General features: G+C 38.8%; 1 protein-coding gene and 1 pseudogene across 2 annotated transcripts; one reads left to right on the top strand and one right to left on the bottom strand.

Annotated features, from left to right (window-relative positions):
• Window positions 1-4,378: 4,378 nt before the first annotated feature.
• Window positions 4,379-5,088, bottom strand: LOC103721682 (ethylene-responsive transcription factor ERF071 pseudogene; annotated as a pseudogene).
• Window positions 5,089-10,081: 4,993 nt separating this feature from the next.
• On the top strand, window positions 10,082-12,669 carry LOC103721681 (uncharacterized). 2 transcript variants are annotated; one of them, XM_008811982.5, is made up of 6 exons: window positions 10,082-10,397; window positions 11,315-11,396; window positions 11,505-11,561; window positions 12,081-12,125; window positions 12,215-12,271; window positions 12,352-12,669. In XM_008811982.5, exons 1-6 carry the CDS (start codon window positions 10,186-10,188, stop codon window positions 12,442-12,444), a joined length of 546 nt encoding a protein of 181 aa, XP_008810204.2. In that variant the 5' UTR covers window positions 10,082-10,185; the 3' UTR covers window positions 12,445-12,669. The 2 variants fall into 2 exon arrangements, with proteins under 2 accessions (XP_008810204.2, XP_008810206.2); XM_008811984.5 differs by having other exon boundaries at window positions 11,318-11,396.
• Window positions 12,670-16,376: the final 3,707 nt, after the last annotated feature.

A 16,376-nucleotide genomic window follows, 5' to 3' on the forward strand; every position in this document is an offset into this window, starting at 1 on the left:
CCAGGTGGAGCCGACCCAAGAAATGCTTGAGTCGACCCCAATGGAGTCGACCCCAACTGAACATGAGTCGACCCCAAGGCTATGTCGTTCAAAACTGTGTCTCTGGAATTCCTGAGAGGGTCGACCCCAATGGAACTTGAGTCGACCCCACTGTAGCTTGAGTCGACCCCAAAAAGAGTTGAGTCAACCCCAGTGAAAAACAGCTGAAATACAAGGTTCTGTGATTCCTGAGAGGGTCGACCCCGCTGTAGCAGGAGTCGACCCTAGTGAAAGTTGGGTCGACCCCCGTGGAAATTGAGTCGACCCCAAGTATGACGAACAGTGGTTTGAGTCGACCCCAGAAAAGTTTGGGTCGACTCCAGCACGGGCAGAAGCATAACAGCTAGTTCTGCGGAAGTACTTTTTGACCTCCCAACTGCTAGTAACGGATAGTTTTTCAAATCTAACCAATGGGGAGTAACCTAAATGTATGGGAAAGTATTTATAATGATACTATTCATCAGAACAAGTTATCGTTTGGCATGAAAATCAAAGTTCACTCAAGAAAGACAATGCCCTAGTATTCTTCATCAAGGTGCTTCATTCAAGAGTCAAAATGAAGGGTTGAGCAGATTAAAAGAGGCATTAAGAGCTCCACCAACCCTTGAAGAGTGAAGCATTCCTTGACAAAGAAGAGAAGAGCCATATCAAAGCGATAACTATATTTTAACTCTTCTTTGTAGCTTATAATTATTATATCTGCTCATCTAGGAGTTTCAACCTTCTTCTTCTTCTTAACAATCTTGTAAGGTTTGTTGGTGAGCTCGTAAAACCAACGGTGTAGATTTGTTGGTGAACCCGTAAAACCAACGGTGAAGGTTTGTTGGTGAGCCTGTAAAACCAACATAGGTTTTTGGTGATCCCGGAAAACCAAGTGTAAAGATTTTTGGATTGTGAGCCCGAAAAAAATTCAACTTTAATCCGCGGGATTATAGTTAATTCCCAAGGAATCGTTTGGGGAGTGGACGTAGGTGCATAGGAGAACACCGAACCACTATACTTCTTGTTATTTGTATTGCGTATTGTTCTAACTTCACTATTTGCACTTAATATATATTAACTAAATCACTCACTCATCAATTAACATAATTAAGGAATCGAAAATTAAGAAAAACCAATTCACCCCTCCCCCCCTCTTGGCTTGTCACCTTGGGCAACAAATGACATTTATAAATAGTAGTTCAGAAAAAAAATTTATAGAACCCCCTCAATTAATTTGCTCGATTGTGTATATAGAAGAATTATGAATGTTTTTATTTTTATTTTTCTCTCTTTAGTACAAAGACGTCCATAGGGAATAAGCTCTATGTGTGGGGACAATACTCCTTGTGATACACCTAAACTGCCAACCCATGCCGGTCCTATTAAAGCATGCCAAATCTAGATAGTTGTTTGATTTGTTCATCCCATGAGGCAAGAAGATAGTTGAGTCAAATAATTGAAAAGTTGTTCTGTCTAGGGTCCAGCATGATCTCTTGAAAATAAATATTTTTGCAAGAAAAAGATAATTAAACCACATATTAGGCATAAGAACTTGTGGCATGAAATCTATCACATTAACAATTCAATTTCAATTCCTATTTAACATTCAATAAATAAACAAATTTTAATATCATGACTCAAGGTCTAACCTAAAAAGACTAGTTTATAAGATATTATTTGGATTCCTTAATATTATATACGTATATCTAAGATCTTCTCACTCCATAATTAGTATAAATCTAAATGTCCAAGATCTTTTTAATCCGTAGCAAATAAAAAAATAAACACATACATGCAGGAATCCTCATTCCACTTTCATCAATGAAGCCACCGCAAGATCAGAAGTAATTTAAATAATATCTCCTTGAAAATATTCCAAAGGAATAGATAACTCAAGAGCTCTTCTTTCAGCCATAGCTTATTCTACCAGTCCCATTTGACTTGTATCTTTTTATAACATGCACATTTGATTAAAAAGGATTAGGTATCAAGTCCATGCAGAGCATTAAATGGAGATCTAGCAAGGAATTGATTACAATCGAACTTTAACAAACCAGCATGATCTGTCAAAGCAAATATCAATAGATGAATTAAACTTTACTTGTTGGAATCCCTCTCCTCTTTGGAAGGTATGGAGTTCTCTTAGATAGTGAGATTGCACCATTTATTTTTCCAAAATAATTAAATTAGAATTTGCATTTGATCTAGGGGAACCTATCCTCATTTTCCCAAAATAAATGAAGATGCGTTCTTTCTTTCATGGAGGAACAGAAGACCAAGGCAGCTCATGGCTAGATTTTTGTGCTTGAATGTCGTGCGACAACCCATTTGTCATCCATTAGGATGCCCATACATCGACCCTTTTGCCATTCATTAGCATGCCCAAGATTTTGTCCATTGAGATGTTGCAACTCAAACATTTCGTCCATGAGAATTACTAAGCTATTCAATAACGCCCATATGTGTGATACACTAACTTCTCATGCGTCTGGCCAGGTGTGATGTTAAAATAATTTCACTAATTGCAGCTGTGATATTATTATTAACTCTATTTTGGAAAAATCAGTACGAGAAAATTACACTTTCTGAAAGCTTCCAATATTATATATCTTATCTTGGAAGAAGAATCCAAAGCTGTAATTTCACATATATCATGCGGTAAAAAATCAAAGGGACAATTCTCACCTTTTGCTTTGAGACATTTAGAGGCTTATCCCATCTCGGCTTGTTTTGAAGCTGCTCATGTTTTTAGAGAGACCATGAAAGAGAGAACCTGATGTAGTGGTAGATCTTCTTGTAACATTTCACTAAAAAATTTTCTGTACGTATTGGCCAATAGCACAATGAATCGAATTGCTTAACATCTTTATGATCATTCGGAGTCCATTGCGAGAATATCTTGGGTTCCTCGCCAGCTCCATAATATTTTGACAACGGATGTGGATGGGCGTATTTATTCTAGGACTGCTTGATAATATCCATTTAAAAAAATAAATAAATTCAGAGAGCAATTATCCCATTATAACAGAAATGGTGAAACTACTGTTAACCACTGTAACAGTCATAACAGCCCTCATTGATCATTAAAAGCAAATTCTCAAATTTGAATAATAAAATAATTGTCCAAATAACATCTATTATAGCAGCATTATGATCAAAATATTGGATAATATTGAAAAAATAATGGTGCTATTTTCTTCCTAATTTTTTTTAATAGATAAAATAATATTATCTTTTGGACCTTACAATTATTATTAGAGAATTCTAGATAAAAATAAAAATTTTGAAAAAGATTGTCTTATTTGGAGGAAGTTACAAGTAACAATAACTGTTATTATTTATGCCATAACAACTCATCCTAACAGATAACAATAAAAAATAATTACTTCAATAATGTCAATAACAGCTCTTTATTACCCTTATTTAAAATAATGGATCAAAGCACGCCTGCCACGTATAAGAATATGGTATGATTCACTCACGCCCATGGTGATCAGTTGCCGCACATCATAATCACTTATCTGAATGATCTAAGCATGGCAGGAAAGCAGCATATAGAGTTCAGACCTATAACTTAACGTGTCACCAAAAAAGGCTAAAAGAGGAAACGATGGGCACACCCTGCGTAGATCCGCACACCGGAAGTCAGCACCCAGTTTACCATGTTGCCAAGATGGGTTCTGGTTGGATCTTTCGCGAGATTTTCTTCGCGACATCAACCGTTAGATTTCGCAAAATCCGCTTCGGAGATCTGTGCAGCGGATTGAGGAAAGAGACTGGAGTGCTTTGATAGCTGTGCATAGAGCGATCCAACGGTTGACGTCGCGAAAGAAGGGCAATCATTCTTTCGCGCGAAAGATACAACCCGAACCCTTCGTGGATACGCTCTCAGTCCCATCAGTACCTCGTCCTTTCCATTCGACTTAAACTCCCACTCACCCGAATCCGACAAAAATCTTACCATTGTCGGCAAACGGTTGGGCGGTCGGTTTGAAAGCCATCCCGCGCAAGTCAAGAAACTGGAAAACCCCCGTTCGTTTTATTAAAAAAATTTGTACTCAGAGAAATATTTATGCCGGAGACGGATCTGCCGTCCAAAGTGCCCACGTGGACAATTGTACTGCCGATATTTCATTCGCATGGATTTTCTATGAGAAGGTATGAATGATTGATTGACACTGGTGCGGGCCCTTCCGTTAGCACGTGGAGGCAAACTACTCGAATTTTCTCCTTTTTTTCAAAAGAAAAAAGGGGGAAATAAAATATTATTTCATTTAAAGAGTGCAGGAGATTACAGTTTATAACACTACAGCTACGAGCCTACGATACATCACAGCCGTCCATCGAGGAAATCTTATCATGAATCAGACGAGGCGCACGTCACCGCACAGCCCGAGATTATACGGCCCACCGATCCCGCCATGGTTTCCCCGGACCCCGCGAGCGACACCACGGACTGCATCGGCGATGAGACGGAGCCCGACGACGCCGGCGACGGCGACAGCGACGACGCAGAGCTCCCCCTCGGCGCCGAAGCTCGGGGCTTCTTGGGGATCGGGAAGACGGGGCCGGCGGAGGATGGGGAGTCGGGGAAGTTGAGCCGGGCCTTGGGGCCGCGGATCTCGCGGGCGGCGGCGTCGTAGGCTCGCGCGGCCTCCTCGGCGGTGGTGAAGGTCCCCAGCCACACCCGCGCTCCCTTCCTCGGGTCCCTTATCTCCGCCGCCCACTTCCCCCACGGCCGCAGCCGGATTCCCCGGTACGCGCTCTTCCGCGGCCCCCGGCGCCTCCCCCCGGCCTTACCGTCATCGTCGGCCGCTGCCATCGAACCCTTCTCCACCGTCTTCTCGCCCTCACAGTCGCCACCTTAAAGTTTACCAAAAAAGAGAATTAAAAGAACATAGAAGAACTGATAAGACGAACCGCGGGAAACGTTATGGAGATGCGGCGGAGGAATTTGGTGTTACCTGGGATGATATCGGATGATTCCGACGGCCAGATAACCGGCGGGATGAGCTCTCGGCCGCCGCTTGGAGCGAGGAAGTCGGGTACGATCGCTCCTCCGCACATCTTCCTTGCCGCCAGTAATCACAGAGAGCACGAGAAAGGGATGCCGTTTTAAGAGGCGTAGGTCTGTCCCAGCTTTGCTGATATATGTAGACCGGGTGGAGTATTTCTTGTCGTTATTATTATTACTTTTTTTATTTGGGTTATTGGGTTTTCTTTGCGTGTCATATTTCAGCCGGAGAAAATGGACGAGCTTCTGCCCGCATCGAACATTTCCTGGCGGGGCGGGGGCCTAGTGGGGCTGCTACGCGGGGGTGGACTTGTCCCTTCCTCCCCCCTACCCCTTTTGCTTTAGCAAAAATATAAAAAAAAAAAAAAAGGACGAGCTTGTAAAATTTTGACCGTGTGCAGTGTATATTTCCTTTTTGCTCTGTTTCCTTTGAAAGATCGTGAATAAGATATCACATAGATACGTATACTAAACCCCTGCGATTCTCATATGATATGCTAGGGTGTGGATTCTGTGGATATTGGGGCTTGCAGTGAGAGTCCACCGAATCCATGCAGTTAGTACCATTACAACTACTTTCCTAGTTAGTTAACAAGCCAGTAAAAAAATAATTTAGTTATCGTTTGATATCACTTTTATTTTTTTTATTTTAAGAAATAAAAGAATAAAAACTCTATTTCTATTTTTGAAATTTTAAAAATATAAATATGTTTGTAGTCGATTATTTTTAAAAATATAAACAAAATAATGACGATGAAAAAAGATGGTAACCATAGAAATAAAGAAGACAACGGTGTTGGTACTTAGTAGGGGTCGGAGAAAATGTAGCGGTAAAGTAATGATGGTGATAATAGTGATATGATAAAAGTGACAATAATGACGGTGGGAATATGGTAAAGAGATAGTAATAACGGTGATGGTTGTGAAGTCAACTATATGGCATAAGCAATAAAGATGGCAATATTGGTATAGCCACCCATTTATTGAAATACACCCTTATAACCGATGAAATCACGGAGATTGCCACTTAGGTTCATGGTCCGTTTTGTCCATCCGAAATATGAATAAGTGCCAGTAGGAAGCAATCAGACGGCTGCTAGATACTGGAAGACACCGTCGCATTGGTGGTCTCACAAGTGAGATTGCTGGAAGGCCAGTGATTGTGATGTATATGGAGCTTTTCGTGCACGTACGGCCAGGTATTGAGATGGAGGGTATTTTTATTATTTCAGAGTCATCTTTGGGCGGTTAGCGAGGAGAGTGTTTCCGAACTCGGAGCTGGACTGGTGATGGCTCACGCTGGCCGACTTTCGCAGGCTTCGGGCTGGACTTTAGAACTCATTTTATAAGCTTAAGCTTTTAGAATAAATAGCTATTTTAATATGGTACCACTTTTTAATTCTATTATTAAAAATTTCATATATTAAGTTTATCCATTAAAAAAAAAAAAAAAAAAAAAGTCCGATCTAAGTTTTTAGGACAAATGGTGATGTCAACAAGAGCCTCCATGGCGTCCAGGTTTATCAGACTCGTGAACCATTTATTTTGCCGTTCCTGTGGTTTGGCGGACCGACACATACAGCTACCAAAATCTCCGGAACCTAACTATTTGAGTCAAAAGAAAATCAGAAATATGATAACGAAAATTGAGCAAGAAAGACTTCCAAATGTCAGCGGCTTCGCAAAACTGCATCCTTCCTTTGGATGAGATCTAGTTTGTTTTTTCGAGGAAAGGGAAAATTTCCCCCCCTCATAAACTTTTCTTCCAGTTTAAATTCTGCAGCAGGAACAACTGTAGTTCATTGTCAACCTTTTCAGAATTCCTAAATGACTGTTTGTCGAGTCATTGAGGATTATGTACCATGAATAAAACTTTCAGCTCTGCATCGACTCTATCTTCCAATAAAAAAAATGATATTACCATCCTAAAGTCATCCATGAAGAATCCTATTAACGTACCATGAAAATTTCCATGTACCCTGATAATCTCTCCTTACTGCTTTCAGAAAAGAAACAGGGCATTCTGCATTCAAAAGCTTCAGAATCTCTGCCTTCATTTATTGGTTCAATTCAAGAACAAAACATCACCATCAAAAAGCTTTAGACATGTTGTAAGCACCACTAAGTTTGCTGCAGCAGGTGAAATTTCATAAGCATGATGCATTGTAGGCCATCTTTTGCTGTCTCGAGTTCAATACTTTATCGCTGGGACAGTGGAGGAGAAGAAACACACCTCCATAACCATTCACCATCATCTTCTTTACTTTCAGTGCAGTTAAATTGTCAAATTGCTTGACCTTCTTAATCCAAAGCAAACAAACTTGACTTCAGCTGGTGAAAACAATAGCAGCCAAGGATTAAGACTCTTCTCACAGTTGCCTGGTCTAAATCATCTACTAGTTCTGAGTTTCAAAGTTCAACATCACAAGAACTGATTTAACTGATATCGTGGACAGCAAGATTACCCATCCCTATCATTCCTATTGAATATAAAATGAACTAGACAAAGATTACAAATGAGTTATATTAAATTACTTATTTAAAATTACAAATTTATTTTTCAAAAACTCTGCATTTTTTCCTTGGTAACGATGGGGGCATCCCAATAATTTTGAAAAAAATGAAGAGATTCTGGATTTATTCTAGATCCTACAAATATTGAATCTTTTTCCTGCCAATCATGATGACTCTTTTCAAAATATTTTTGAGTGTCTTTTAGTCATAGTCCACTAGATCTTTGATAGATTTAATTTTGTCTCTGATCTTACTGCCTCAATGAAACATTTCTTGGAATTTTTCTGCTTCCTGCTGCATATATATAATGTCATTGTAAGTTTCCAGAATAATGTCCTATAAGTTCAGAAAGTTTGAAAGATGGATGAAAGTGCCCAGAATACCAAATACCAAAATATATGACCTAGTGCTATGGGTAATGAGGGTGAAATTGAAGCTCTGACATCACACTGTAAAAGAGCCAAATAGAATTCAATGTTGAAGCCATGAGATAAAAAGTCCAATCCCTCACCTCCTTGAGCAAGTCTAGCCGAAGTCGCAGTAGCAAGAAGTCTAAACCAAAATCTCTGTAAGATGCCAAAATTTGATGATCCATGCTTAGAGAAGACCAAAGAAGCAGCTGATTTGTTATTGCATTAAAAAATTTGAAATGAGCTCTCTCCCCTCTGCCGGCCTACTCCATTGCAATCATGTAAAGGAAAAGAACTCATGTTGAGCTACCATATGTTCTAAGAAATATGAAATTGATCATCGAACTTTGTACATCGAACTTTGTAGACAGTAACTTCTCAAGTTTACTGAACTACTGATCATTCACTAGCATATCCCTTTAACTCTTCAGGTTGCACCTATCCTATCTTTTCAATAAAAGAGTCATACTACAGAGTAGCAACCATCCATGTTTGCTTCCATACATCTCAACTCTGACCTCAAAAAGAAGGAAGAAATTCATCATTAACTCAGCTTCCCTCTTCCCCCTCATAGAAGAAACAAACATCGAGAGGCTTCTTGATATCCTGCAAACCCCACTACTTTTGTTCCACATTGTGACATCATAGAAGACTAAGTTTTGCTTTGCCAAGTTAATCTATGATGTTACCTTGACCTGCTTAACTTTGGAGTATAGATTAGATTCCGGCGGAGACAAGCATCATCTTTGAAGGCTCAAGATATTCAACTCCAGCAACTAAACAGGACTAGCAGCTAGATGTCAAGATACTTCTCGCGGCTGCTCAGTCTTCATCATCTAGTTGTGCTGGTTTTCAAAGTTCCCATTGGAAAAACTTACTCTCTTACCATTCTCACCTAATATAAGACAAGTTTTACAAAAGGGAACAAGTCCTATCAAACTACTAATTCAAAATAACATGCCGGAGCTTAAATTCTTCTATCTTAGGTCTACTATCCAGGATTTGATCGCATTTTATAACCTACGCAGCAAATATTTTTTCCGCAAGGTTGATGATTTTTCTCGAAACATGTTGATGTCAATTTGGCTTTTGGTTAAGATAGAATTTGTGGAGATGTCATCATGGCACGATATTCCATCTTTTTTTTGCACATATAGTTACTTCTATTTTATTAGGGTTTTTTTTTGCATAGTCCCTGTGATTTCCGAACTTACATATGAATCCCTCCAATCTTTTTATTTGCATACTTAACCCTCTACATATATCTATCTATTTATTTATTTATTTATGTGGGTTTTTTTAAAGAGGATCTATCCTGATCTCACAAAGTTGTTACACAATACTTATCATGCAGCATTGTAAACCTTGAGAGTTGAAACAGATTACCAAATGGAGTGCTCACTTTCATACATTCATGCTCGAAATCTCGTTTTATTAGAATATTAATCATTTTGCTACAATATAATGTATGCCTGCAATAATAACATGATGGCACATGTGCATCCACCCTACACCTTGCAGTAATCTTAGTGCTTGCGGGTCAAGTCATTCTTAAGACCCTGTTTGGGGGAGCTTTTAGAGAACCAAAAAGTACTTTCTGCCTCTCCAAAAATACTTTTAGATGAAATAGGAGTGTTTGGTAAAAATTTTATAAAGCTGTTTTTAGCTTTCTAAAAAAGCTAAAATAGCTATTTAGGAGAGGCTCCATTTTGGAGTTTGCCGGAAAAGTACTTTTAGACCCAATCGGAAAGTTGTTTTGTTGACTAAATACCCATGATAAAATATAATAATTACACAAAATATTTCTTTAACAATTATTTAACCAATTTTATCACCTAGTTAAAAATTTATTATATTATAAAAAATTAATTTACGCTAATAATTATAATATTTTATATTTTTATTATTATATTATACTATAAATATAATATTATATTACATTATATCATAATATATTGATATGTTATGTTTAAATAGGCTCCGCCACGTTCTCCTCGGACATCTACAGATGGGCCATACGGCCCAGTCCATGTGGCCTGGGCCATCTAAAATCTAAAGTGGGCCCATCATGGACAGGCCCAGCCCATGTCCGCGTCCATTATACGGTATGCAGCTTTGTAAGGGTAGCCTTCAGAATTCGGTCCGCTAACCGGAGGCAATTCTCGATCGGGGGAGCGAGGGTTTGAGGAAGACCGGACGGAAGCGGCCCTTGTCGACCCGTCCGCCATGGTGCCCTTGGCGTCCGCATCGTCTTCGGATTCTTCGTATTCATCCTCCTCCTCCTCCTCTTCTCTCCGGGATCGACGCCGCCGCCGCCGCCGCCGCCGTGAGGGCAGAGACGCCCTTAGGGTTCGCAAAGATCACCGGTCTCGGGGGAAGCGGAGGAGGAGACACCGATCTCCCAGCGACTCCTCTTCTTCATACATCGATAGTTACAGGCGAGTCGCTTCTTTAGCCTAATCGGTCTTTATAAGGAATTTTAAGATTAGAGTCAGGATTGTGGCTTTTTTTTAATTCGGTCGGAATCTCGTCTCTTTAATGCAGAATCTTCCTTTCCAATATGTAATGGACATTCGTGGCTGGAAAGTTGAGAATTTCTATTAAAGATTGGTTTTTGAGGCCTTCTGTTTGATTTCATATGTTGTTGAATTATTTTGGTTTGAATATGTGAATTAGAATATTTCTTGCTACAAGTGGATTTCTGGAATTCGTAAGGGTTTTTATTGAAGGATTCGCAAGGGTAATGCTTTTCCTATCAAACTAATGTATTGGAGGCTGACAGAAGATACGGACTTGGGGATCATTTTCATTTGTTTAGTTAAATCTTGTGCCTTAGAGATGAATGTGATCCCCTGCATCAAAACATGATTGATTTTTCTGGGTGCATGAAATTCTGAAGAATCATCTTCTTGGTGCATAAGCTTAGGCTGTTTGTTCCAAATGGTGGTCCTTGTTCACTCACCAGCTTGGCTTCTCAGTCTTTTGACAGGAGATCTAACACCAGTTCTGTTGGAGATGTCATGTGAACAACCAGTTATAGAATTTTTCCTCAATCCTTTTGAGGAATCTTCTTGAATTAGAGTTGTGAGTCCACAGTATACTTCTTGTTGATGAGACAAACTTTTGTCAGTCATGATTGTCCAATGATGAGGACCATCTGAAATGCACAATACAAATTTATGGGTTCTATGGGAAAGCTGCAAAATTTTCTTACCATAGAACGGCTTTCTATCTTTAGAATATTCATGACCCAGCATTTGTGATTTTTGTGATGATTTCTTTCATCTCTGTAGAGTTTTATCATTCATTTGTCTAGGTGTTAATATAGTATTGAACATTGATCATGATTTTACAGCAGCAGTGAGAGCTCTTCTGATAGTGGATACGAGGCATCAAATCGTCCGAGGAAGCACAAGCATGATGAAAGATCAAAGAAGGTGCGTCCTGATATGCGTTTGGGTATTATTATTAACACATCTATGTTCAAAGTTTCTCAAGCATCATATGCATTTTTTTGAAGTTCTTATCTCCATATTTGTTGTTAGACCAAGGATAAAGACCGAAGCAAGAGGCACAAACAGCACAAACAGAAGCGTAAAGAGGTAGGTTATTATGTTATATATAGGTTTCTTTGGGAAAATATTCAGGTGCTTTTTGATTGTCCTCTAGACTTAGTGGGTTGTTAAGGATGATGGCATATTTGAGCTCGCGATATCTTAGTTAGCTTAAATATACTTGTAGAATTTGGAGATTAAGGTGCATAACAGATGTACGAATTTGGAGATTAATGATGTAGACTATTCTAGCTTTGATCCATGATAACCAAGTCAATAGTTAACAATATTGCTTTGGCAAAATTTTTGCCACCTCTATTGATAGTTAGAATTGCCATTCTGCATATTGTGCATCTTCATTTCATCTGTATATAAATAAAAAGCAACATGATAGTATTTCCAGGATTTTTAAACTTATAGCAAGGGAATCTTATATTACTTGCTGTTTGTTTCTGGGTTGGCTCTTTGACATTGGAGCTGGGGTATGTAAACGGGTAACTGGATGTTGGATTGGCTTGCTGGGTATCATGTTGGCTTGGTGATTTTGGCTATGGGAGCTAAATATAGAAGCTGCAGCCTGAGCGGTGCAGCAGTCCTGTCCAGCTTTCAAAGGTACTTGAAATCAAGAGTCTTCGTTTCAGGCTTTATAGGGATTTCATTAAATTCTTTCTATTTAAAAAGAAATTTCTTATATTCTTCAGTTTCTTGGTCGTGACAAAGAGGATGGCGTTCGACGCAGTGCCGTGTCTGGCAAAAAGGTGCGAACTTTTATTCATTGATATATTGCTAGAAACTTTTGAAGATCAAATTATTCCTAGACTTCTATTATTTTTTCTAGATTATGCTGAAGGTTGAGAAAACAAAGGAAGACAAGCTGGCAGAAAACAACCGCAATGAGTTGCTGAAGTTTCTGAATGCTAGCTATGATTGATAAGTGGGGATGGTGGCATCGTAATATGCAATATTGAGTGTTGAAATATACTGTTATGAAACTTAGTTTCTGCATATGATTCATTACAACCTACAAACTTCTTCAGAAAGTGTATGCATGTTCTGTTTTCTTTCTTATTTGTTGAACGTTAAATCTTATTTTATGTTGCATCTGCCTTTTATGAATTTTTCGTGTGTGGTATAACCAATTTCTTGTTGTTAGCAATCCCTTACTTACATGGTATTGCCTTTTGTATTGAAGAGAAGAAACTTGCTTCTTGTGAGTTTTCACTACCTATATCTACCGAAAAGGTTTCAGAATTGTTCTGGATTGTGGTTTGTTTGAGATTCTTTTGACTATCTATATCTATGTCCTGCTGGTCTGTCAGAAAAACCTTATAAATGCAAGTGGTAGATGCGAAAAAGCAGTGATTGGATAGACTTGGGCGTGCAGGCAAGAATGAACCTTCTGCTGTTCCTCACATTGTTGATGCCTAACAGAATAGTATGCAGTGGAGTTGATATTAGTGAGATCCAGGGAGTGCAGCACCGTCTCGAACTGCTTGGTTCGGAGCGTACCTAACCATGCTGACGGTAAATTGGGTCGGTTTCGGCATTCAAAATAAGAAACCGGAGAAGGAGGGGAAGAAGGAAAGAGAGGAAACTGAAGGAGGAGGGGGAGAAGGAGAAGGAAAGAGAGGAAAAAAGAGAGGGAGAAAGAGGGAGAGCCGCCAAAGGCCACTGAAGGGCCGTGGAGGGCTGGAGGAGGGGCTCCGCCCTTTGAACAAACAAAGATTTGTCGGGCCCTTAATAAAATAATATGAGAAGACTTGACCAAGCGTATGGTGGTTTCATGTGGGTCAGGTCTAAACGATTTGCTCAATGAATCGGACTCAATTAGGGCCAAGATTAATCAATACAGTTCATCAATGAAGGTTTTAAGAACATTCAACAGAGCCGAGGTGATCGGTCCAGGCTTTATAGAGTTCATAGTCTATAAATAAGTGTTCTAACAGAAGAATGAATAACCATAAAATTATTTTTTTATAAAAAAAATACAATCTTCATAAATATGTAGTTCATAATTCATAAACAACTCCTTAATATTAAAATATTCATGAAATTATTATTTCGTAATAAATTATGAGTTTCATAATACCGTATATTTGATCCTTAATTTTTTTTAAAATTGCATCATCAATATTTAGGATCATAAGCATGAAAAATATATGAAAATTTGAAAACTAATAAGAAATGTCAGGGCTACTTATAAGTTTGAAAACTAGTAATGAGTATAAGATTTACTTACTTCTAGTATTTTAGACTATCCGACTTCGTTAAGCGACTCTGCTAGACCTATTTTAAAATATTAATAGTCAAATTAATTTCTAATTGATGATTTTAATAAAATAATATTAGAAGACTTGACCAGGTGCACAGTGGTTCATGTGGATCAAGTTTAGACAATTCGTTCAATAAATCGAACTGAATTAGGAACAAGATTAATTAGCATGGTTTATCAATGAAGGTTTTCAGAACATTCAACAAGACTGGGATGATTGGTCGAGGTTTTATAAAGTTCATATTCTATAAATAAGCGTTTAACAGAAGAATGAATAATCATAAAATTATTTTTCATAAGAAAAATTTAATTTTCATAAATATGTATCTCATAATTCATAAACAAGTTATTAATATTAAAATATTCATGAAACCATTATTTTGTAATAAATTATGAGTTTTAGAATATCGTATGCTTGATTCTTAAATTTAAGAAAAATTGACATCATCAATATTTAGTACCATAAGCATGAAAAATATGTAAATTTTAAAACTAATAAGGAGTGTCAAGATTACTTACAAGTTCGAAAACTAGTAAAGAGTATAAGATTTACCTACCTCTTTTGTTTTAGACCATCAGATTTCGTTAGACGGCTCCACTATACCCATTTCAAATATTAATAACAAAATTAATGTCTAATTGATGATCTTAATAAAATAATATGAAATAACATGACTGGGTGTACGGTGGTTTTATATGTCAGCTCTAAATAATTTGCTCAATAAATCAGACTAATCAGGGCCAAAATTAATCAACATGGCTCATCAAGAATATTCAACAGGGTCAGAATGATCAATCCAGTAGACAGCTCGGACACTAGAGGCAGATTGGGGCCAATTACATAGGTCAACTCGAGCTCGTAGATCAAGTCGACACGACTAGATATTGGGTTCTGGAAAGAAAATTAAGAGATGAGAGAGAAGAGAGAGAGAGAGAGAGAGAAAAGAAAGAAAGCTCTTTTCCTTGTCGAAAGAGGGGAGAGCATGTCTCTCCTTTTTTCTTCTTGGATTACGAGGGTGGCAGCCACCAAGTGGCCAAGGCAGTCAGCTCCTGTGGCGGCAGCCAGGGCGGTCTCTCTGCCAAGGCATCGCCTGCAACGGTGGTCAACTGGTGCAAGGAGGAAAAAAGGAGGCGGATCATCAAAGAACGGATCAACTCGGCCTAATCATGGTTGTTCCCCTAACCCACCACCACATGATCTCAGGGGTCCCCAGGAGGCGGCAAGGTTCGGCTTTTTTCCAGCAGCCAGCGGCAGCAAACATAGGAGGAAGAAACACCAAAACAGGGCAGCCTTATTTTGGATTAAATCTCGGTGATTAGCCAGCTTAAACCCAAAAGGACGGCTATAAACCTAGAAAAATGAGAGGAAGGCAAACAACACTCACCTCGGTCCGGCGAGGTTCTGACGGCCCCTTCCGGCGATGAATTGGAGAGGAGATTCGAAGAAGAATCGTCAAGATCGGCGGCGATTCTTGGAGAAACCAGTGATGGCTTTCAACAGAGAATGAGTTAAATAGGCAAAATCCTAGAGTTCTACTCAAACTTAGATTGCCTGGATATCTTCGATTTCTGCCGGAATCGGAGGAGAAAGAAGACTCCTATTGGGGTCTTCTTCTCCGCTGCATCATGCCACAGAGCATGATGGCTTTGGGCCTGACCTCTTCAGGCAGGCCCACAAGCCCAAGGAAGCCCTAAAAAAACTAAACTATTACAGATCTACAGTCGACAGATCTAGGATCTTCGAGTAGAAATGAAACAAGAACTCCCCAACAAGCAAGAAAGGAAATGACAAAGAATTAACGTTGAAAGGGATGAAGGGGGCAAATCTAGGGTCTTCTTGCAGAGGGGAAGGGTTAGGGTTTTACCAGCGATGATGAGGTGATCGCAGGAGTTCTTGATGGTTTGGAGTTGGGCGAGGCAATTGGCCATGGGGCGGATCAGTGGATCTCCATAAGAGATGGAGATCGTGGCGGAGAGAGGGAGAGGGAGAGAGAGAGAGAGAGATGGAAATCGGCGGCTACTGGAGTTGGAGGAATTTGTGGAAGGGACAAATATGGAGACGATCTCAGTAGCTCTATATATGAATAATTGTGCGACCGCCTACGGCAGCATCAGGTGTATTTAATAATTTGCCAAAATGTCCCGACTTCTAGTTGGTAATTAGTAAACAAGTAATTGATAAAAGTGATATTTATTTGCTTGTTTTCTGTGGCACTTGTGTAATAAAATCTGAAAAATAAATATATTTTATATTTTTACTTAATTCATGTTGTAAAAATGATATTTTTATCATTATTTATTTTAAGAATTTTCAAGCGGGTAAGCTATTTCTTTGTTTGGTAGACCTAAGGTTTATTAATTTTCTCATCGGTGATGAAATTTTGGTGTTGAATATATTATGTTTGAAATTTGAGGTAACTCCTATTACATATAATCATTTTACAAAACCAACATGTCAGAATCTATCAAGATACTTCCTCTATCTGATGCACAAAATAAAGCAATAGATGTTCCGCACAATCCTTTACTATGCCATGTTGGCGCTCCATATGCTACATAGAACTATGATGCCATGTTGATTTTCTCATAAG

This window comes from Phoenix dactylifera, chromosome 14 (genome assembly GCF_051530095.1).
Source record: "Phoenix dactylifera cultivar Ajwa chromosome 14, Ajwa_hap1_PhDact_Kaust_v1.1, whole genome shotgun sequence".
NCBI classification, from domain to species: Eukaryota; Viridiplantae; Streptophyta; class Magnoliopsida; order Arecales; family Arecaceae; genus Phoenix; species Phoenix dactylifera.